Genomic DNA, 24,894 nt, shown 5'->3' with positions numbered 1-24,894 from the left:
TAAAATCAATCTCTATATCCTGAGCAAGATCAACTAGTATGCATGTTATAGTCAAAGCTGACATTCCTCCATTGAGTTCCATACCAGGTTGATTTCATGGCTAGATCACAGGAGTATTTAAAGAGATTGAAAGGCAGGGGAGCGTAGTGCTTAGCACGACGCTTTACAGTATCAGCAACCCAAGGTCATTACCTGCCGCTGCCTGTAAGGAGTTTGTACGTTCTTCCCGTGACCACGTGGGTTTCCTCCAGGTGCTCCAGTTTCCTCCCACTGTCCAAAGACGTACCGGTTGGTAAGCTAACTGGTCATTGTAAATTATCCCATGATTAGGTTAAATCAGGGGATTGCTGGGCAGTGCGACTTTAAGGACCAAAAGGGCTTATTCCATGGTGTATGCAAGTAAACAAATAAATTGAGAGTCAGGTAGATAGATAAATAAATTATTTTTGAAAATTCAAGGAAACGGCTTGGAGGACAAAATGGCTTATGCCTGTTCCTATTTTCTTATGCTCTTATACTATCGTGCATATTTACCAACTAAACTTTTGACATTTAGCTCCTTCCTAGCGATGTTCTGTCCTGCTGTGGGTAATTAAGAATTCTTAGCAGTTTTAAAGGCAAAGTGAGATGCTGCCAGACTTCATTGATTGACCGTGCTGGGAATTGGCCGTGAATATGGTGCAAGCTTGCTGCTCTGCTAATACCCTGATGCTCAGACTGATTTGTTTTTGTCTTTGTGGGTTTATCTAGGTATTATTCGAACAGCTTTACCAAACATGGACAGAGAAGCAAAGGAACAATATCAAGTGATCATCCAGGCAAAGGATATGGGAGGCCAGATGGGGGGATTATCAGGGACAACATCTGTGAACATCACACTCACTGATGTCAATGACAATCCTCCAAGATTTCCACAAAGTAAGCAAAATTTAATGCTGTACACATGTACCAATCACATTTATGATCTGATTTGGTATTTTCAAGAGCTCAAAATATGAAATAAAATAATATGTGGATATCATGTTCTCTATTAGTAGCCAGTTATGCTAACTTGAACAAAGGTAATTGCCCTTTTCAGTGCTATTTCTTTCTACAAGTGATTGACCTCTCCGATTATTTGTGTTTCACATTATTAATAAAAAATAAATGGAAGACAGGAAAATAACCAAATAACTGGAATTAATTGACATCTTAAATTGAAGTACATAATTTTATAACTGCATTTCTGCTCAGACCTACTTTTTTACTAAAATCAGTCAGCAGAATCAGACGGAATAATCAAAAACCTTTCTAGGTAGAGCAATGATGCATAAATGTGACAGTGATGTCAACCAGAGGATAACTTAGCCTCTTTCGATAAAGTTCAGCTTGAGTTCAGCATGAACCAAGCTTGGTCTGCACATCCTTTCCTTCAGATCTGGTGGAGTAAGAAAACCTTTCTTCCAAGATGTATTATCTCACATTTGGTTAATATTTCTTACTGGGTCAGAGAAGTTGACCATCTGAAGAGTTTTTAGAGTTTTAGTTAAAAGGGTCAGTTGTTTTCTACTGTCAAACTTCCATTATATTCTCAAGTTGCTTTTATATCTGATTAAATTGTTTTTTTTCTTGTAAGTTAGCTATTTCATGTCAAGCCCTTGCTCATAAAAGAAGTTCTGAAGTCTTATTACACACTAGTAGGTCCAACACCAGCTGAAGACTTTCCTTATCTCTACAGGTGTATACCAAATGAGTGTTCAAGAGTCTTTCCAAGAAGGTGCGGCTGTTGGTAGAATCAAAGCATTTGATGCAGATATTGGGGAGAATGCAGAGGTTAATTATCGCATCATTGATGGTGACGGGATGAACATGTTTGACATCATCACAGATGAGGCTTCGCAAGAAGGCATCATTCTCGTGCGAAAGGTGTGTATCTGTTCAGTAGCTTAACCTCATGTGCTGTTTCTCCATTTATTTTATTTATTTTCCATCACGTTAATCAAGGCTTTGTTCTTCTGAATTCAGATGTTGGACTATGAGAGCAAGAAAAGCTACACCTTGAAAGTAGAAGCACAGAACAGTCACCTTGATGCTCGATTTCTCTACCTGGGTCCATACAAAGACACGGCCACAGTTAGAATTACAGTTGAGGATGTGAATGAGCCACCAGTGTTCAGCAGACCCTTTTACATGCTGGAGGTGTATGAAGACGTTGATGTGGGGACTATCATTGGCACAGTTACTGCCCAGGATCCTGACGCATCTCGTAACCTCATCAGGTGAGCTATACTGTCTTGGCAGAGTGTAATACGTCTTTGAGATAGCATGTTATCACACCTGCCAACACTTGTGTCTAATTTGTTAGCACTGTGGTTACTTAAAATCCCTGTCTAATTCTGACTCTTTCTCCAGAAAGTTATCAAGTATAACTTATGGTCATAGCCTCTTTATTGTGATTAGCAGTTGTATCTCTGGATGCCAACTGTTAAACCACATAAATGCATGTGCAAAACAGATTCTAAAACATATCCTCTAACGCTCATAGTTTTAATATATCACGGCTCCGTGCATATTATGCTGTTTCACATAGATCATTCTGTTGAATGTGATGTTGTGGACCCATCCCATTTGCTGCCTGTTGTCTTCTGGCTGTCTGTAAAAATGTGAACAAGCTAAGAGGCTTCCCCTAAGTGAAGCAGGCTGTGAGCTGTTCCAGTCCCTCTACTGTCAAAGACTTTTCAACTGTTTTTACAGGGTATTTTTTTGAACTGTTTTTATCAGGGTAATTTAAAAAACTATTTAAATAGATTTATAAGATAACATCAAAAATACCTAAGCTATTTTTTAAATTAATTAACTTGAACAGCGTTGACTTCCAAACACCAACTAGTCCTTGCAGGAAGTTGGTGGGCTAGAACGGTCCCGCCTCACTCGCCTGTCCATTAGTGTTGAGTTCACTCACTGAGAGGTCAACTGGCATCTAGCCTCTGCATCACCTTAGGCTTTTGCGTTTCGCCAAGCAAGCACCGAAGATCAAAGTGAGCCGGGCCTTGAATGGCTGAGAGCCTGCAGTTTTCTACGGAGCTGCTGGCAGTCAGTCAGCTTGATTCGGCAGAATGAATGAATCCAAACTTGGGAACTCGGTTAAAATGCACAGCCACTATGATACTGCATGTTTCGCACTAATGATAGAGGACAGATTTTTCTTCAACTAGACACTGTCTGTGCGTCGTGAAAGCCTATCACAGAAAATGGAACACATGGACGTGACTGTTTTTTTGTGGTGCACAAATGTGAGATCAGGAAAGACCAGCATCAGGGCCCGTGCTGCTGCGATGCTGTAATCCAGCGTGGCAGAGTAGATCCCAGGACAGTGTTAGGCTGGGCAATTTGTATTGTACATGCAATTATACAGCTTCCACTGGGCCACGTCAGTTAAACCTGTGACTCGTGGAGCTTTGTACGTCTTCAGAGCAGGTTATCTAACTTAAAATTATAAATGCCTAATCCACTAAAGGGAAAAATAAGGTACAATGCATTAAAATAAATTATATTAGCACATAAATAACAAGACTCTTGGAGTAACTGGAATTTGTAGGCCTTTAGGTTGTGAAATTCCATAAATTCAGATTTCCAAGCTAAACTGAAGCTGGATCAACTGAAATCTGATTTGAATCAGTAGGAATACTGTCAAATTAAATCCTGCTTTTTAAGATGGTTTCCACATCATCAGGTTTTTTTTTTAGTCCCACGTTATTAAAATCCTTCTGAAAACATTATGCTATAATTGCTCAGAATCTGAATAACTCAATGTCTGTGTTCTGTGGTTCACTAATCTGCTTAAATCAACATTTCACAGCGTAGCCTGGCACATCAAATCTAGACCTACTTTATGAGCAGAAGTGCTGATGCAACCAGGAACATAAGAACATAAGATCAGCATTCCCAATGGGATGATGCAATTAGTAAAGTTAATCAGTGATTATCATCAGTTTAACTGGCAGGTCAAGTTTTGTGTGAATGCTGGAAAGTTGTTTTATATGCAATAGGGTTGCAAGAATTAGAAAAGATCTGGGGACACACACACACACACACACACACACACACACACTTCCGTTCCCACGTCTCATCTGGCTTCCCATTTCATTTAGATATCCGTACACTTTTAGAAATTATTCTTCTGGACTCTGTGTGGAAGGTTTTAATTAGTGTGAAAGAGAGACCTGTATATTTTCCTTCTTTATCCTATATATTTCCAATTTGTTTCCTGAATTATGCTATATATTTACATTTCTGTTTTTAATCCTAGCTTTCCTTAAAATTTTATAACTTGTTTCTTGGTTGGAAAATGCCTTAATCACATGTCTAATTAATGCTTGGGACAAAACTGAAATTAAATCCCTTTTATAGAGAAGCACCTAACCCACATACAATGCATTTCCCTTCATAAACTTAACAAGTATGAGAGTCAGGCCACAACTAATTCTAATTGTTGATCTCCAACATGCCCACAGCATTGAATATCCAGATGTAATATCTCTTCAAAATGCAGCCTCATGCCTTCCGGTTAATGTCAGACTATGCAGTGTCCCAGTTCAATAATGGAATTCAAAAATGCAGGTTACTCCTATTGATCCCCACCAGTTCACGGGAGAAAAGTGCAGGAACCCCAGAAAAAGAAGTAATTCCTCAATTAGGTGAAATGTTGCTTGTGCTGGAAGAAAATCAATAGAGTGTTGGAAAACAGAATTCCCCTTATGAACCTGACTGAACTCTGTGAAAGGCCCTGAATGATGAATGTTAATTATTCAGAAACCAAGATGTGTGTTGAATTCTTATTGGGGACCACACAGTAAACATTGCTGGGAGAACAGAGAGTTCAGTGTTTTAGGGAAATATTCTTTTGTATCAAACTGCCCTGTAATGAATCTTAAAACTTTGATTGGTCAATAATGAAATGGAGTAAAATAATATAAAAACTTGGTTATGAATATTCAAACTTGTAGTCAATTATGTGGCGTGGCTTTGAATCAGAGGGGATAAAAAGGGCTAAAAATTCACCCTTTGGCACAAGAATTAGATACACAATATCCATTAGCAATCGTGCTTTGTCTCCTGTTTCCAGAGGTGACTTCTATTCACTTCCGTGGATCTCCAAGCTGAAATGCTGTAGTCCAACAACTAAGTTGCAAATTTAGCACACGTGACTAAAGGCTTACTTTTTTATCGTACCTTTCACAATTGCAGGATGTCCCAAAGTGCTTTACAACAAATGAAGTTATTTTAACGTGTAGATCATATTGCAGTGCAGAAAATGTAGCCAGTCTATACAAAGCAACATCTTCAAAGGAGCGATATCATAAGAGCAAATTTGAGCCTTCTGTTGTATTTGACTTCACGTATGGTATCCCAATGCCATCTAGGGATCTGTTTTCTTCCAGAGTGGTAAAGTATTTAAAGTGACTGGAGTTGCATTATGATGCATTGGTGCCACGGGAACTGGAGAAATTATTGCAAATGTTGCTTTGTTGCTTTTTTTATTAAGGCAAGCAGGAAGATTATCAATTTGGAGAACAGAGGACGAGGAAAACTGAGACAGAGATTGAGCTGAAAGATACAGTGGAAAAGAGGGAGAAGAGTGAGATTATAGAGAAAATGAGTGAGGCTTTAAGGAATAGTTGGGAAGAGGTGCCAAAGGAAGAATAAAGCAAGAGGATGGTCCTATAGGGTGAGGCTTCACTGTGATTTAGCGAAGGGGGGTGTTGTGTGCTGCCGTTGGGTGAGACAGATGATGGTTGTGTGGTGCAGCAACATGGTTGCCACCTATTGGTCAGGTTCCAGACCCAGCCAAGATGTCAGTAGAATCATCTTAACCCATGACCTCTACCACTGAGAAGGACAGAGTAGCATTATCAAACAATAATGATCAAGTCTGATGAGCCCTGTTGCTTAAAGGTGTCCTGATAAAGGATCTCGGGCTGAACATCAGCTATTTACTCTTTTCTGTAGATGCTGCCTGGCTTGTTGAGCTCCGCTGACATTTTGTGTGTGTTGCTTGGATTTGCAGCACCAGCAGATTTTCTCTTGTTCGATGTTGCTGAAAGAGACGCATTTTAAAGATCAGATTAAAGGTGAAAGTAAAGCCCAAGGACTGAAGAGGATATGAGGGAAAATTGCACAGTCTCAAGGCTTGACGGCCTAGAGCAGGCATGGGCAAACTATGCCCACCCCTGGCCTAGAGCAGGCAGTCAGTGGTGGGGCTATTCTATTCAGAACTTTCTCAAAGCCACAGGTGGAACACTGAACACTCTGGAGAATTTCAGAGCTGGGAGAGATGGAACAAAGCAATATTAAAGATGAATATGAGAATAAGAACAAGATTCAGTCACATACAGACACTCTGTTTCTTGTTCTCTCTCCCTCTTTTCTCTCTCCCTCTGGCTCCATCCTGTCTCTCTCTCGCTCCCTCTTTCCCTCTCTCTCCCGTTCTCTCTTCCTTCAAATATTGTGTAAGGTATTGGCAGTTATAGTTTACATTTTAAGCACATATTCCTTTTTCCAGTTTTATAGACAACACCCAAGAGCCACAGAATGTTAGCACAAGCCCACAAAGCAATGTGTCATATGTACCATCTGTTGCAAGCTCTGCCTTAGCTATAACAGTCCCAAAGAATCAGAAAATAGGCTTTAGGAATCAACATTGAGATAGGGCTTCTGTGGATTTTATAAATCAGGTCCCATGCAGATCCATAAATGATTCACCCTGTGGGAGATTCCAGCAACAGTCCTGATCCAATGTGGGACATTGAAAGCCTTTCCATCCCTCAATGGCACATCTACTCCTTTCCAGGGAAAACAATGTTAGAAGCAGTAGGAAATAAAGAGGGCCCACCTGCTGCCGCAGGAGAGGGTGGAAGCTGTTTAATATTCAATTGTTATGAATACTAATTATACGATTCAGTAATTGTTGGGACGAAACAAAAACTGCAAAACTTCACTGCGGAGCAGAAAATAGGCAATCAGAAGTGAAAATGCAGTGAGGGTACTCAGCAGGTCGAGCAGCAGAGGTGGAGGAAAACAGTTAACATTTCAGGTCAGTGAGATTTGAACAGAAATTGGGCAAATGTGTTGGTTTTGACTTACTTGATCTTTGACCAGAGAAGTTTTTACGTTGATGTTGATTTACAGTGCTCCAAAGTGCGCGATATGTGGTCATTCTTACCCTCGGCCATTAGGCTCTATAATGAGTCAACCTATAGCCGGAGAAGTAATTACACCCCCCCCTCCCCCCGTTAGACTGTTTCATGTAACTTATTTTTCATTCTGTCTACTTCTCTTCTAATTTTTATATCTGTGCACTTGTAATGCTACTGTGACACTGTAGTTTCCTTTGGGCTCAATAAAGTATCTATCTATCTATCTATCTATCTAGAATATTTCAAAAATTCAAAGGTTCAAAGTACATTTATTATCAAAGTATGTAAGCAGTATGCAGCAATGAGATTCATCTTCTCACAGACAGTCATGAAGCAAAGAAGCACCTTGGAACCCCTTCAAAGCAAAACGTCCACCCCTCCCCACACGCACATTAAACAAATCACGCAAACAGCAACAGAAAAGAACAAGCAAAAAACACAAGATCGAAAGAGTCCATACTCACTTCAGCTCATTATCTGCAGCCCAACCTGACTCAAAGTCACCCAAAACAGCAACAAAGGAGCAAGCACATCATAACGTGAACTACAGTCCAATCCACAGACTGCAGACCCAGAATTTTAGCACCATCCTCTGACAGCGTCAAGGGGATAATACTTCCCAGTATTTAAAGGAAATCAAAAGCTGGAGCTGAAATCATGACAAAAACGAATGCTGGAAATACTCAGCTGGTCAGGAATCACCCGTGGAGGAGAACCAGAGATAATGTTTCATGTCAAAAGATTCTTCACTTGCTGAGAGTTTGCACTATTTTCATTTGTCTTCATCATTATTCAGAGGACAGCAGAGGGCATTGATTTGTATGCCTTGGAATTAGAATAGAACCTTAAACATCTTTTTGGATATTTCTTGGAATCTGGAACTCCAGATTCCAGCATCTGCAGACCCGTGTAGCTATTGAATATTTCTTGCTTGTCATCTTCTTGGCTGTGTGGATACATCTGCAGTAAAAAAAATCACACTACCACAGCCTATACCATTCCGTAGTTTTGGATAGGATCACATCTTCCTCCTCTTCAGTGGGTAGCCTGTATGCTGTAAGGTAGTGAATGCAGCAGAACGTTGAGGATCTCAGAGACAAAAATGGAACAGTTCTCAAGTTATCTGGAGTAAAAGCAGAAAATGCTGGTGACAGCCAGGAGATCGAGAGGCATAAATAGGAAGAGAACCAAATAACATTTCAGGTTGAAGGTCCTATGTTGGAAGTGAGAAAGAGAGAAAAATATTAGTCTAGATGGTGGAGAGTTGGGAGCGTGCCGGCTGGAACAATGTGAAGTATTCGGGTGGTCTATTTCAAGTTGCTGCAGTGACCCTAGCAACAGGATATCCTTTGTATCATCTCCCGTCTGGTGCTGTCTTTGCGTGGTGTTGCAATGCAATTCATTTGAATCTTGGCTATAGGAAAAGCATGCATGCAAGTTGCTTGAGCAATACACACAAATTGCAGGAAGAACTCAGCAAGTCAGGCAGCATCTGTGGAGTAGAATAAACCATTGACATTTCTGACCAGAACCCTGGGTCAGGACTGGGTTTCAGCTGTAAAACCACTTTCCTTTCAACTGAAGTCCTGGGGACCATGTAAATGGCATGCATTATTTTCCCAAACTTTTATCATCTTGCCGTGGAAAACATGGGGCAGCTAAGGCCCGCTGGTGTTAATATTTTATGGGGAAAGTAACGGTAAAATAGGCTCAGCAGCGCATCCTGTTTATTACTCGTTTGCAGATAACTGGATAGAAAATGGTTCTAGGTGAAAGGAGATGTTGAAGGAAGAGGCGGACTTGATTATCAATTGTTAAGAGATAATGGGTTCAAGATGAAAAGAGAAAAAATGGCAGGAAACTTGGTGTAATATGAGCGTTGGCATGGACCACAGGGTCTGTACATCTACTATGCATGTGCAATAATTTGCACTTCTATAATAGCAATGCATGCAATAGACTTTTGACACTAAACCACTGAAAGAGCAATTGGGACAGAAGGCTGCTCAGATAACTAGGTTTTTAAGGAGTGCCATAAAGAAGAAGGAACATAGAAGGAATGAGCAGATTTGGGTTTACAGCCTAGGCATTGAAAGCATGGTATCAAATGGTGGAGTGATTAGATTCTGAGACGATCAAGGGATTAAAGTAAGTTGTATTGCAGGTGCTGAGGAGGCCAGTTATGCACAAGTCAGAGACTGGTCTGTACGAGTGGCAAGTCCTGGGTACAGGTGGGAGTCACAAGGCTGGTGGGAAACCCCCGACATTACCAGGTTCAGGGGCGGTCCATCTGAGCCTGGAAGTCAAGGACAATGAAAATTTAGAAGTGGAGGCCAAAGGTCAAACCCGCAAAGTCTGGAGGACTGAAGACGTCATGAGGGTTTGGGTCCAGAAGACGAGGCTAGGTGGTCAAAGCCATGATCGGCCATCCTGGGGTCAAGTCCAAAGTTGGAGGCCTGATATCAGTAAGTCTGAGAATCCAGTGACAAGGACTGGAGAGACAGAGGTGGCCTGACCTGGAGTTGGTGTCCTGCGATTGAGTGTGGCTGGCTGAAAGGGACTTGTTGTGCGGCTGTGGTCTTGCTTTGTGTTGTTGCTGCTGCTTGTGCTGTTCGGTGGAGCATTTTGGGCACGCTATGTTGGTGCCAGAGTGTGAGGTGACACTTGCGGGCTGCTCCCCAGCACATGCTGGCTGTGCTAGCTGTTAACGCAGATGACACATTTCACCGTATATTTGAATGTGCGTGTGATAAATAAATCTGAATACAAAACTCTCAGAGAGTTGTAAAATCTGGATGACCTACAAAAATCAGGTGAAGAGTTTTGAAAATAAAGATGAGAACTTTAAACTTGAGATGCTGTGGAGACATTGTAGATGTATGGCATCCATTAGTCTCGTGAGACCATGGATCTGCACCTGAAAAGTCTTCTCCAGGGTGCAGACCTGGGCAAATTGTAGACGAATGGTAAGGATTTAATACGAGTTTGAATATACCTGCCAATGTTCTGGATGAGCACAGAGTTATGTACTTGTTATATGTAGTGTGTACTTGTTTCCCTCATAGCAGATGGCAGAAATCTCTAAGCTGCCACTAGCCTGCAGAGACTGTTACCCTCGCTAATTGTTTTGCAGGTCACAGACACCTGCAAATGCAGTTTTTAACCATATGGCAAGTGCAGACAGTTCATTTATGATGCCAACGGATCTCTCTGGCATTCTTGATTTAATCCCCTTCGCACTCAACCATTAAGATATGCATAGGGCTGCTGTAAAAACAAATGTCATACCCTTCTTGTAAAATTGCTGTTGGAAGATAATGAAATTAAAACAGACAATACTCGAAGCAGTCAGCAGACCAGACTGTGTCTTCAGAGAGCAAAACAGAGTTAACATTTCATATTGGTGAACTTTCATCAGAACATTCCCTGAGCTGTATTGTGAACAACTTTTTATTGTTCTGATCACTAAGTTTTGATTAACAGGGGTAGAATTTCATTCTTAACCTGCAATGAAACAGCAACCACGTGGCGATCCACTTCCAAATTTTTAATGCCCTGACCACAGTTGTATTTTGGGTCAGCAATTGGAACCTCGGACAATCTCTACCCATTATTTCCTTTCTGTCTTAAATTGCAATCTGTTCCTTGAAGAATGATGTCCTTCACTTGCTGCTGGAAGTTGTTTTACTGGTTATCCTTTCACAGCTTTATAAACTGCTCAGATGATTGAGACATGACTCAATTGTTGTCTTTAACATGACAACATGAGGCAATAGATGAGTTACTGAACCAGTGGTCTCATCAGTAGGAAATACCAGAAAATGAAGTCTGGGATCTCCATATACAGCATGGTTGTGAAACTGTGTCATAAGGAGGTATTTTGGGTGGGATGAGCAAATAATTAAAGAACCAACACAGAATAACTCCAATCAGAAGAATGGCCTACTCATGCTGGCTCACCAGCAAATCTGACAAATTGGCAGTAGAAAACACAGTGGGAACATTCACACACTTCTTGTCAAACCTGAACATTCTTTGATGGGAATCAGACAGTAGAAGCCTCCTAACAGGACCACAGCCTTGTCGTGGTTTGAAGGCATGCATGCTTCAATGACCCAGAGAGCTAATTTGGCTGGAGTCAGGGCTCTATGTTTTATGTATGGGTAGTGTTGCCCATGCCAAACAGGTCAACAAGTAGAGGTCAAGCTAAGAGTTGTCCACTGGTCCTAAAGGTTCAGGGGTTCAGCTCAGGGCTAACAACCCTGACTGGTAAAACAAAATTGTTACAGAAGCAGCAATGAAGAATCCTTCTACAACTGAGTGCGACAGTATTCCTGATACTCAACCCAGGACTTGCATGATTGACAGTAGTGAAAACAGAGAGGAAGCTACTGACATGACAAAGGAAGCCTTGAATATCACCAGAGATAGAGGACCTTTATTGCTATCCTAAACGCCAGCAGCGTAACAGGCTGTAAGTAAGCAAGAGAGTAGAAGGATTACTGCATCTAACTAGAGTGAGGGTAGGTCCAGATCTTTTATAAAGGAGGGAATAATTTTCTTATCGTTCTTCCAACACCCCAAGATTCAGTCTGCTTGGTTGCAATCAAAGACTAGGTGACCAGCATTGACAAAACAACAGGAATGAATGCTCATTTTCAAACCAGTCTTTTTCCTCTCTGAAAATGTAAAGTTAATGGGAGAACTAAATTAGCCAGAATTAAATCATAATGGTAAAGGGCACTTGACCAGTGTACTAACAGCAAAAGTGGAGTATAAGCACTTGAAATAGATCATGTCATCAAATCCTTCAAATTGAGCCTATTAGCTCCGACTGATGACAACAGGGAAAAAAGCTTAGGTCACCAGATACAGCAACTCAGTGCAAGTATTTCCCAGACCTCATAGCTGCAACCACCCAAGATCGTCTATACCTCAACCATGGTGTAATTCTGCAGTACCTCAAGAAAAAGGGGGAGGATGTCCTTCTTCTGGTGATTGGTTACCTTGGTGTGCAGCTGAATCAGGCTACTGTGTGCATAGATTTAGATAAAGTGAACACCTAGGATCACAGCATGTAGAGATTTTGTGAAGTATAGCTCTGGCCATTTTGCCTCAGGGTGTTATTTTCTGTTGGTGCACTCCACATCACCTCTCCTGTGTGAACACTTGATCCAAGTACATGTACTTGATCACAATCCATTAGGCAATGATGTTCCCAGACCCCTGCAGGAAAAGGACATGATGGATCTGGTGAGAAAAGTTCCTTGGGTTTCGGGTGAAAGGTGAAATATTTAAGGGAAACCTGAGGGGGAACCCTTCACTCAGAGGGTGATGCGATTGTAGAACGAGCTCCCAGCAGAAGTGTTGGATGTGGTTTAATTATAACACTTCTGAGAAGTTTGGATAAGTCCAGGGATGGGAGGGACTTGGAGGGATATGGTTTCAGTGAACGTAGATGGGACTTCGGCAGATGGTCAGGTTGCCGTAGACAAGATAGGACAAAAAGCCTGTTTCTACACTGTAGTGCTCTATGACCAATTGTCAAGGCCAGTTGGCAGAATCAAAACTTTCAAACTACCAACAAGACTTTGCATAGTTGGAGTTGTAAAAGAACCTTGCCATCATATGTTTGATAGCTGATCTGCATCATGTCCACACCGAGTGCTGTCCTGATAAAGGTGGTGGAAATAAAATCATTTGGCATCTACATATTAAATTTGCCTTTACCAGTATGGTGAAGGAAAAGAGACTTGAGGTATGAGATGAGGGTCATTTCAAACAACCGTATGAAACAGAATTCTGTGGTGTATGAATTGTTGTCAGAGGTACACAGTGGAACAAATGGCAATCTGCACTGGAAAAAAAATGTTTCTGATCAAGTGCTTCAAACTGGCTTGCTCTAAGGTGCAAGACCGTTTGCTGAGGGCCATGTTGGAGGTGGATGAAGTTATTGCTAAGACTTTACAAAGACAGGCCACAGTTTTAGCCCTTTTCCTTCTGCACATAAATTAATTATTATAGGAAAAATGTCAACAAAATAGAGAGAGTACAGAGGAGATTTACTAGAATGTTACTGTGTTTCAGCACCTACGTTACAGAGAAAGGTGGAACAAGTTAGGTCTTTATTCTTGGAGCATAGAAGGTTGAGAGGGGACTTGATAGAGGTATTTAAAATTATGAGGGGGATAGATAGATTTGATATGGATGGGCTTAATGCATTGAGAGTAGGGGAGATTCAAACAAGAGGACATGAGATGAGAGTTAAGGGGCAAAACTTTAGGGGTAACACGAGGGGAACATCTTTACTCAGAGAGTGGTAGCTGTGTGGAACAAGCTTCCAGTAGAAGTGGTAGAGGAAGGTTTGATTTTGTCATTTAAAAAAAATTGGATATGTATATGGACAGGAAAGGAATGGAGGGTTATGGGCTGAGTGCAGGTCAGTGGGACTAGGTGAGAGTAAGCGTTCGGCACAGACTAGAAGGGCCAAGATGGCCTGTTTCCATGCTGTACTTGTTATATGGTTATATGTTATATGGTTATAATTGCAATGTCTATTAAAACCCCATGAACTATTGCTTTAAGGTTGTAAAAAGATGAAAATTGATAATGTGCTAATGTCAAGCAACTGGAATAACTTGTCATTAGACCATAAGCCATAGGTCAGAATTAGACCATTTGGCCCATTGAGTCTGCTTCACCATTCCATCATGGCTGATTTATTAACCCTTTCAACACTATTTTACAAGAACATAAAATGTAGCATGAAAATATTGATTTTCTGTATTACATACATTTATGAATAATTATTAAGGACAACTCTTAACGAACAAAAAGTAATGTAGAAAATTGCTGAGATTTCCTTCATTTATTTGGGACACTATGCCAATTAATTGGGACAGGAGACTGTTACCGAACAGTTTCTGACTAGTGTTGGTTGCCTGCACTTGTGTGGCCGTTAATCCCTCCACTATGCTTAGAGCGAGTACTTTATCAATAGTATCAGTTGCATGTGTTTATGTTCAGAAAGCTGTGAATTTTTCACTGATGGTGAAAACTAAACAGTAAGACAATTCAGAACTGTTTTGCTCATAGTGGTTTCAAGCATTCAGGCTTGGAGATGCTAGAAGTGGCCATAAGTGAAAATGAAATAATTTCACTACTTCCACATATTAGAAACTACAAAGAATTTGAAGTTATTGACAATGATCTTGAATGTTACAATGAAAATGAAGATTTGCAATCACTGTCCTGACTCCCTTTCTCTTCACCATCTACACCTCGGACTTCAACTACTGCACAGAGTCTTGCCATCTTCAGAAATTTTCTGATGACTCTGCCATAGTTGGATGCATCAGCCAGGGAGATGAGGCTGAGTACAGGGCTATGGTGGGAAAATTTGTCACATGGTGTGAGCAGAATCATCTGCAGCTTAATGTGAAAAAGACTAAGGAGCTGGTGGTGGACCTGAGGAGGGCCAAGGCACCAGTGATCCCTGTTTCCATCCAAAGGCTCAGTGTGGACATGGTGGAGGATTACAAGTACCTGGGGATACGAATTGACAATAAACTGGACTGGTCAAAGAACACTGAGGCTGTCTACAAGAAGTGTCAGAGTCATCTCTATTTTCTGAGGAGATTGAGGTCTTTTAACATCTGCCAGACGATGCTGAGGATGTTCTCCGAGTCTGTGGTGGCCAGTGCTATCATGTTTGCTGTTGTGTGCTGGGGCAGCAGGCTGAGGGTAGCAGACACCAACAGAATCAACAAACTCATTCGTAAGACCAGTGATGTCGTGGGGGTGGAACTGGACTCTCTGATGGTGGTGTCTGAAAAGAGGATGCTGTCCAAGTTGCATGCCATCTTGGACAATGTCTCCCATCCACTCCATAATGTACTGGTTAGGCACAGGAGTACATTCAGCCAGAGACTCGTTCCACCGAGATGCAACACTGAGCATCATAGGAAGTCATTCCTGCCTGTGGCCATCAAACTTTACACCTCCTCCCTCGGAGTGTCAGACACTCTGAGCCAATAGGCGGGTCCTGGACTTATTTCCACTTGGCATAATCTACTTATTCTTTCTTTTTCAATCTTTTTATTAAATTTCATATATAAAAAAAAACAACACAAAATAATGAATAGATTACAGATTCAATAAACTTGAGATTACATTAGTAATAGGATAATAATATTCTATTAAAACATCCATCAACAAAAGGTGCATAAATCAATCAAGTCTATGTAAATATATATGAAAAACAAAAATAATCGTCGAAAAAAGAAAAAAAAAATTGAAATTATATATGAGAAAAAATATATAATGAAGAAAAAAAAATACTAAACTAACACTAACATGGGCAATAATAACACTTTATAAATATATAAAGGTGTCAAGAAAAGAACTCCAGAACTCCATACCTGAACAAGTATAAGTAGAGAAAAGGATCTGAAATAAGCCAAATTAATTCATATGAAAGGCATAATCTACTTATTATCATTTAATTATTTCTAGTTTTACTTTGCTATATTTCTACTCTATTATTGGTTGGTGCACCTGTAACGAAACCCAATTTCCCTCGGGATCAATAAAGTATGTCTGTCTGAAAGCATTGTATTAAGGCAGTCCATTATCTGCACTAGGTGTATGGCTAGTTTTGTTCACTCACAGTCAATCAAAACAACATGATGGTATACACTGGATGAATTTCTCTATCAATAACTATTGGCAACATACACACAGCCTTATGGTGCTGTAGTAGAATTAGTAATGTTCTAATTTGTTCTGTATTTCACTTAAGTATGTAATTTGTTACCCAACTAAATGGTGGTTTTTCCTTGTTATACATTTTTAACAATCTCCCTTAAACTTTAGATAATTGGCCCATCCACTTAATTGGGCCAAATATACTGTTCCTAATGTGTCCCAACAAACCAGAATCCATGGTGTTGAGAAATTCTATTTTAAATGTCAAGTGTTTCTGAATATGAGCCTTCAAAGATACAGTCCAGGTAGGTGATGAGAGGTTAAGAACTGAAAGGTTACTTTTATATTTTTTAATGGGCATGAAATATGAGACCAGGGAGATAATGCTAGAATGCATAAAATAGCCAACCTGTGGGAAGGTAGTTGTCATCATAGGACAGATATGTTTTATCTCAACACGTGAGATAAACCAAGATTTACAGGGATGTTGCCAGATTTGGAGAGCTTAGCAAGAGCAAAATATAAAATAGGCTTGAGTTGATTTATTTGAAACAGTGAAAGCTAATGGACAATTCTGGTGTTTATAAATGATGAGGGCTCCAGACAGAGACAATAGGAAGCGTCTATTTACATTTCTTTCATCAATAACCATAGAGATTGTTTCTATGCTCTCTCACTTTTACCACCAGCAACATGGATTTAAAGTAATTGATCAAAGAATTAGTGGGAATTGAGGAGAATTTTAATTGCAAAAGAGAGAAGTAAGCGAGAGAATCAAAAGCATAAACCTTGGGAACATAAACAAGTGGTTGGATATATCCATTTAACAAGCCTTTATCTACATCGGCATGACATTAAAAATGTTGACAAGCATCTATAGATGTGTAGTGGAAAGTGTAACGACTGGCTGCGTTATGGCCTGGTATGGGAGCACCAAAATCCTACAAAACCTACAGGTAGGGCCCTCCCAACCATTGAGCACGTCTATGTGGGGTGCTGTCATGGGAAAGCAGCATCTATCATCAAAGATCTTCACCACCCGGGCCATGCTCTTTTCTCGTTGCTGCCATCAGGTAGAAGGTGCAGGTGCCTCAGGACTTGCACCACCAGGTTCAGGAATGGTTAATACACCTCAGCCATCAGGCTCTTGAACAAAAGAAGATAACTAAAGTCGTCAGTTGAGATGTTCCCACAAACATGATCTCTCTTCAAGTGTTTTTATCTCTTTATTTCATGCTCTGGTTTCTTATTGGTATTTATTTATATTTGCATTTTTGCAATTTGTTGTCTTCTATGGTCTTGCTCTTTCACTCATCCTGTTTACAGTTACAATTCTATAGATTTGCTGAGTATGCCTACAGGAAAAAGATTTCAGGGTTAATGTGGCGATATGTATATACTCTGATAATAACTTTACTTTGAACTTTGAACAGAAATAGAAATTAGTATAGGTATCTCCTGTTTGGTCCTGGGCCAAATCAGTTTCTATGATTCCAAATGCGCTCGAGCAAAATTCCACAATCAATGTGGACATGGACATCTACTTATTTTAAACTTGTCAATATCCCCATAATAGCAGCAGGGGAGCTTCACTCAGTGAAAACCAAATGAAAACTTAAAGTGAGGAGCTGAGCAACTCATTTGTTTTTAATTAAACAGCTGTATATCTTCGCATCTCTTCAGTTCTTCTCCACTTGCTGATCCTTCTAAATAATGTTTAAACATTGAGTGCTGATGACATCAGTGGAAAGTACTGCCCAAGAAGAGGCTCTGAGCTTGATCTTGAGAGACAGTTGAATTGGCAGATGTAAAGATGAAGCCAAAACTTTCTTGTCTTTGTGATTATATCTCTACTGACGTTAATTCTGTCTCAGTGCACACTCAGCAAACACTTTGAGCCAGGATGAGCATTTGTCTTCACTGCTTAAAGGAATGTTTGCTACAAGTAATTAATCATAATTTAGAAGAGTAAAGTGTTGCTAAATTTAAGGTTAATAAGTTCAACTATTTCATTCTAACAAAGCGATTCATGAAGCAAACTTTGCACAATGTTATTTCTATTTTATCTTTGGCAATAGATTTAGATTAGCAGTCATAATTCTGCAATGTTTTAAAATAAGATATTAAACTGATGCACTAACGTTCAGTGGCAGGAAGACACTGGCTGCAGATGAAAACCTCGCATTTCTGTTTCATACAATTCTCAAGCAAATCAAAGATCAACTTATTATAAGCCTGCCTGGTTCATAATTGAACATCAGTTCAGGAACAGTTTGATATTTGAAGTAGCTTTGGCATTTACAGTCAAGCCTTCCTTCACAGAGCCTCACACAGTCACCAAAGCCACCTTTGAAATGGTGAGGTAATTGATAAACTGAAATTTTCAGCTGAAGTTTAAAATTACTGAAGTTTAAAATTAAAATGTTTCAAATTACATTTGAACTCTCCAGTACACTTCGGATGAAAGTTTATTGACCTAGAGTTTTAAACTTCTTTGTTTGTTCTAGTTGATATGCTTTTCAATCTGCAGAATAGTCATTTTATACTCAGTGGCCATTTTATTGAAAGCCTCCTGTACCTAATGAAGTGGCCACTGAGTGTATGTTTGTGGTCTTCTGCTGCTGTAGCCCATCCACTTCGAGTTTCGACATTTTGTGCGTTTGGAAACTCTCTTCTACACACCCCATGGTTATTTGAGTTACAGTCAACCTTCCTGAAAGCTTAAACCAGTATAGACTTCCCCATATGACCTCTCTCATCAACAGGGCATTTTCACCCACAGAACTGCTGCTCATTGGATATTTTGTTGTTGTTTTACACCACGCTCTATTAGTTCTAGAGACTGTTGTACATGAAAATCCAAGAGTTCAGCTCTTTCTGAGCTACTCAATTCACCCAGCAATCTGACACCAACAATCATTCCACAGTCAAAGTCACTTAGATCACATTTCTTTCCCATTCTGATGTTTGGTCTGAAGTACAACTGAACCTCTTGACCATGTCTGCATGCTTTTATGCATTAAGTTGCTGCCACATAATTGACTGATTAGATAATTGCGTTACTGAGCGGGTGTACAGGTATACCTAAAAGAAAGTGGCCACTGTGTATATATCTGCAGGTCTGGAATAGGGATGGGTAGAAGTCTCATTGTGGCTAAACCACTTAGCGAGTTCTGTAAATAATTCAGAATTAGTACATTGGCCAGGGATGTAGTACAGTGTGGTCTTGCCAGATTGATGCATAGGCTTTGTGGATAAAATAGGAAGAGAGATTTCACAAGTGAGGTTTTTATTGCATAGAGCACAGGAGAATGAAAGCTGATTTGTTTGCAATGTTCAAGACTTGAAGGGAGTGTTTGTATACAAATAAAGATAAACCATTTCTTCTGGTTGCAATGTCTATCTTCTATTTAGAAATTAAAGTCAGGCCTTTCCGGTAAAGTATGCTCCACCCAGAGAGTGATCGGGATTTAGAACTCTCTTCTACAAGTTGTGTTTAATGCTGGGGCAGTTTGTTAAAATTGAGTCTGGGTGAGTTTCTTATTTACGGAAGTATAAAGGGCATTATAAAAAGATGGATGCACAGTCACCGATTAGCCGTGTTTTCACTGACCTGCAGCCAGATGGGATAAGTTACCTCTCCTGCTCCTACATTTCCTTGTTCCTGTGGTTTCACAGAAGATAAACACATCCCAAAAGCTTGTAGCAAAGAAAAGTAATCATCAATAAACTCACATGGTAAAGTTCAGCTTTTGTGTTGGATCGCACAAAGGATTAGACCATTATAGTTTAAAGTGAACTCTTTTTGAAGAAGCATAGACAAAGTGCAACGGGAATGCAATAATCGGACAGATCTAATCAATGTATAGATATTATCATTTGAGAGGGTTGTAGTCTTAAGGGAGAGGTGCCATGTTATGGTACAGAGATGACCCAGGAGCTGAAATTAGCAGCAATGGCTCTATCACAACTGGACAACTACTGGAAAGCTTTCCTAACATGCACCCTCTGTAACCCTGTGTTTATCGAAACTTACAGTGGCTCTATCTTACCTCAGACCAAACCTGATGCTTTTGTTTCCTTTGCTTGCTGATCTGCACTTGTTTCCAGTTTGGCTTAGGCCCACGATGAAAAGGTTCATCCTTTCTATTCAAATTTCTCCCTGACCACATTAATCTCTTTTGATCACCCCCAAATTGGCTGCCTTCTAAGATCTCTGTGCTCTACCGTTAGTGGTCCGTAATTTTCCACATTAAACGCTCCTCCCTTTCTCTTCTCCTTTAAGATTAAGGCTGATCTCTTTTGAAATCTAAACATTCTTCTGGTCTGTAAATGTGCCTTGCTGCAGTTCACAGTGTTTGAAGTTGCAATGCTAATTGTTTGATGCAGAGTGAGCCCCGTGCTGGAGTGGATTAGGGAAGGGGTAGTTGCTGAGTATCAGTGGGAACAATAGTGAGATGACAATGTGTTAGAAAGACAGAGGCTTTTGTTGTAGATGAATGATTTGAGTGAAAATGAAAATGGATGGTCAGGGGAACAGTGAGTTTAATTTGATTGGAATATTAGAAGGTTCATTGTGCAGAGTACAGTAGCTGCTCATAAACTGCTGAGCAAACAGCCTGACATTTATCATTACTGCTTCTGATCATCAAGCAGTAAAATATTGAACTAAGTAAACTTTCATCTTCAGAGAACTGGTGGAGAATTCAACACTAGTGGAGCATATACAGCATTGGCAATTCCACACAAGCAGTTTCGAACCCGTTGCAAAATTGAAACTTATGCCTTTCATGTGGCTCCTACACTAGACCTCCTCCTGTGGTGGGTCCTGGAGTGTTGGCAGGATTTCTGTGAAACGCTCGTGCTATATTTGAAAATGGTGCCTCAATATTTGCTGTGAAATCAGAACAGCCTTTTAAATGCAAGCCAGCTATTGCTATTTAACTGTACCTTTGGAATAACTGTGATCGACATAAATGTAAAAGGTATAAGCACTAAATGAGCTTCCCCTTTGTCTTCCGTACACCTGGTCAGATTTTCATTTCAAAGGCGATCAACAAAACTGCATATTTGGAAACAGTGTGGGTGCGTGATATTGTAGCAAGCCACTATTGTTCCCTAACAAAAAGAATATTTAGTCCACGTGGTTCAATTGTTAATTTACTTTGTCACTTTACAAACTTCCAAAGAGCTTAAAGAGTGTTATCTATTTTTTAATAAATATTTTTCGTTGTTTTGTTGTGTTCTGTGCTGTTCTATTTCCTCTCCACCACCATCAGATTTCTGAACGAACAATGAACCAATGCACATTACTTGTTTTTTCTTCTTTTTTGTTGTCTTTTAGCACAACTTAGTTAAAAAATATATAGTACATTGCAATAATTATTAAAAACCTTTAAATTACAAGAAGAAATATAAACATATATATATTACTTATTATAATTTAAAGGTTTTTATCATTTATTGCATCGTACTGCACCTCAAAACAACCTGTTTCATGACAAGTGCCAGTGATATTAATTCTGATTCTGATGCGGAAAACATTGCAGCATGCTATGCTGTTGTCAGAGTGGGTGGTGACAGTTGTGGACTGCCTCCATCAGATCGTTAAGTTGTGATGGTGTTATCGCAAATGCCACACTTCACTGCATGTTTCAGTGTACGTGTGATGAGAAATGTAACCCTCTCACCATGGGCTCGTAACGAGTTAACTATTACTGTAAATACAAGCTAACAGCAGCATAACTCTGCTATGCATGGGGAATAATGATGAAAAGGCCATTTCCAATAAATAAACTTGTCTAGGGTAAATATGATTCGGGTAAGCAGAAACGTAAAAGTTTGAATGTTGCTTCTCATGGAAAACAAAGGCAATTGCTTGTATGAACACAGACACACGCATACAAATTTACCATTGGCCAAGAAACAATAATTTAACTTGCATCAGTATAAACTTAAATCGAATTTGTATTGACAAAATATTTTAAAATATAACAAATACAATAATAATAATTCTGTTTCCATTCTGCTTCTTTCCTCTTCAATCCTGCGCTGTCTCAAAAATGGCTCCCCGTTCTTTCCCCACACTTACTCCATAAAAAATACATTAACAAGGCAAGTCCTCTTAGCTAATTCAACAAACCTAACTTAACAATCAACTGAATTTTTATTTTAAACAGCAAAAATGAAATACTCAATTGTAAGAGGGGTAATTGATAAGTTTGTGGACTAAGGTAGAAGGAGTCAATTTTAGAAAACCTAGCACATTTATTTTTCAACGTAGTCCCCTCCTACATTTACACACTTAGTCCAGCGGTCATGGAGCAGACGGATCCTTCTTTGTAGAAGTCAGTGTCTTGGACCTCCAGAAAGTGGTCCACAGGGCAGGGCTGATTGATAAGTTTGTGGCCTAAGGTAGAAGGAGATGAGTTATACAGCTTTCAATACATGCACATGCAGTTCAACTCTTTGAGTGATTATACAGAAAGTTTGAAGTTAATAACTCATCTCCTTCTACCTTAGGCCATGAACTTATCAATCACCCCAGCTATGGACCTCTTCTGGAGGTCCAAGACGCCAGCTTCTACAAAGAAGGGATCCGTAAGCTCCACGACCACTGGACTAAGTGTGTAAATGTAGGAGGGGACTATGTTGAAAAATAAATGTGTTAGCTTTTCTAAAAGTGACTCCTCCTACCCTAGGCCACAAACTTATCAATCACCCCTCCTATATTGTAATTAAAGGAACACTTACTGCATTTTTAAAAAATCTGCAGAAAATAAAGTACCCACAGCATAACTGTATTAATAAAATAAAGCATGGTCTTAAACCAGGGCATTACAAAAATGAATCTGAATTATGAAATACATCAAGTCATGTTTATGTCCAATGCAGAAGTAACGTATGTGGAGGTGGAATGAAAAAGTACTTGCAAAAGCATCATGGGCACATAGCATTGGAGAAACATATAAATAAAGAAAAATAGAAATAAATTATACAAAATGGAATGTAATTGGAAGAAAAATATATCCATTGTAGTGCTAAGTGTCAATGTAGTGATAATATCAGGGTCATGATTACGTTTGTGTAGGTTGGTTCAAGGAGTGAATGGTAAGGAAAGTAGCTGTTCTTGAACCTGGTGGATGACCTCAGGTGTCTCTCCAACCTACCTGAAAAGATGCCATGGCTCGGATGGTAGGGGGTCTTTGATGATAAATACTGCTAATTGGCATGGGAACTGATTTGTACATGACAAATGACCACAAATAGTTAACGTGACGTTTCTGTGGCCAGTGGGTGAGGAATTAATGTTGGACTGAGAACTAGAGATAATTCTTCTACTTTAATAACTCTGGTTTAACACTCATACAGAGTGCAGCCTTCCCTCACTGTCGTAGTGGAGGATTAAGCCTTTGAAGTGGGACTTGAACCCACAATTTACTGAGTCGGAGACAAAAGTGTTGCCACTGAGGCGTGATTGACAACTGCCATTAGTAATCTACTTGAGCTTCACACGTCACTGCAGCATGCTCAGTTTCTCTTCCTACCTTGCACAGGTATCAATCATTCTCAAATTTGTTTCGAAACATGACATGAATCAGTACTCAGGATACAGAAGCACTGCGCTTGCCCTCAGCATAGAGAGGGAATCAAAGTGCGACTGAACTCTCAGGCAAAATCCAAAATCCAAAAATCCAAATTAAAATATTTTTAATATATTGTGTCTCCTGCAATCTGATCGAGAGCTGCATGTCACCTGATGAATTCTGCAGGTAAAGCACTTGCCAGCCCCCTTTGGCTGCCACTGACCTCAGTGTGAAATACTATCAAACCATTTGGTATTGCACGCACTTCCTTTTCAGTCGTGTTGCTGAAGACAGAACAGGCCATTGACAGCATCCATATCCCTTTCCTGAAGCACAAATTGGGCCACATGACATTCAATTGTTTTTAACTTAAGCTTGAAGTCGCTGCAGATGTGAAACCATTGAACTATTTAAGTGATACCCAACCTAGAGCCTATAAGGATGAAGTACAGACTTGAGAGCTAATGTTTCAGACATAAGGTAAATGAAAAGAGCCACAGATGGTCCAGTCACACACATTCAGTGATATTTTTCTCATTCTACCATGTTACTGATACCTTGCTGGCTTTTTCTTTCTTTAGAGTAAACCTGGAGGTGGTCTGCAGACCTGTTAGATTCTATTTATAATAATCTCCAGGAGACACCAGAGCATAAGTGTACACTCTTTTATTGACTAATAAGTAAAAACTAATATCTATGTTTACACATGTAGATTGGTGGCATTACATCATCTACATGCGTGATTTACTACATACTAAACAAAAAATTTTGATATCTGGACAGCTCCGATTGCTTTTGGACAGCTGATTTTATCTTTCCTGTTCTCCAACTGTTCCATGTTCCCAATATCTCCCTTTCAGACTCTCCTGGTCTGACAGGTTCCTCATCTCCCGCTAATTCTCTCCTATGCCCATGACCCTAATCTCTCTCTGATCTCTTTGATCTCTCCTCTTCCCATGACCCTAATCTCTCTCTGATCTCTTTGATCTCTCCTCTTCCCATGACCCTGATCTCTCTCTGATCTCCCCCATTCCCATGACCCTGATCTCTCTCTGATCTCCCCCATTCCCATGACCCTGATCTCTCTCTGATTTTCCTTTATGCCCGTGATTTTCCTCTCCCTCTCTCCTATTTCCATGATCTTTCTGTTGCTCTGCTCCTGTTTTGTGTTGTTGATTTCTGTCTCTGTTTCCTTCTGGCCCTGATCTCACTCTGGCTCCTCCCCTCCACCCCCTGTCCTTGATCTGTCTCTCACTCCCTCTGCCCTATTTTCTCACCATGTTTCACAGCACAATTTCACCAAGATTTATGGGATTTTTCTCTTTGCTTGGAATAGCAAATATTGGTCAGTTTTGAACCATTAACTTGGCAACAAGAATGTGTTGAGAAGAGGTTAGTACATCACTTTTGACCTGGGTTCAATTCCC

The 24,894-nt window shown here is 40.0% G+C and overlaps 1 protein-coding gene across 8 annotated transcripts in view; it reads left to right on the top strand.

Moving 5' to 3' along the window:
- The window catches only part of LOC132378373 (cadherin-6-like), a 191,116-nt gene that overhangs the window by 128,152 nt on the left and 38,070 nt on the right, over positions 1-24,894 (top strand). For all 8 annotated transcript variants that reach the window (XM_059945238.1, XM_059945244.1, XM_059945240.1 and 5 more), the window contains exons 5-7: positions 751-918; positions 1,718-1,905; positions 2,005-2,258. In XM_059945238.1, the coding sequence (XP_059801221.1) occupies positions 751-918; positions 1,718-1,905; positions 2,005-2,258 (610 nt within the window). The remainder of the gene's footprint in view (positions 1-750; positions 919-1,717; positions 1,906-2,004; positions 2,259-24,894) is intronic.

Source organism: Hypanus sabinus, chromosome 20, assembly GCF_030144855.1.
Source record: "Hypanus sabinus isolate sHypSab1 chromosome 20, sHypSab1.hap1, whole genome shotgun sequence".
NCBI classification, from domain to species: domain Eukaryota; kingdom Metazoa; phylum Chordata; class Chondrichthyes; order Myliobatiformes; family Dasyatidae; genus Hypanus; species Hypanus sabinus.
Note: the sequence above shows the minus strand (reverse complement) of the source record. Positions and strands in the feature narration are given on the sequence as shown.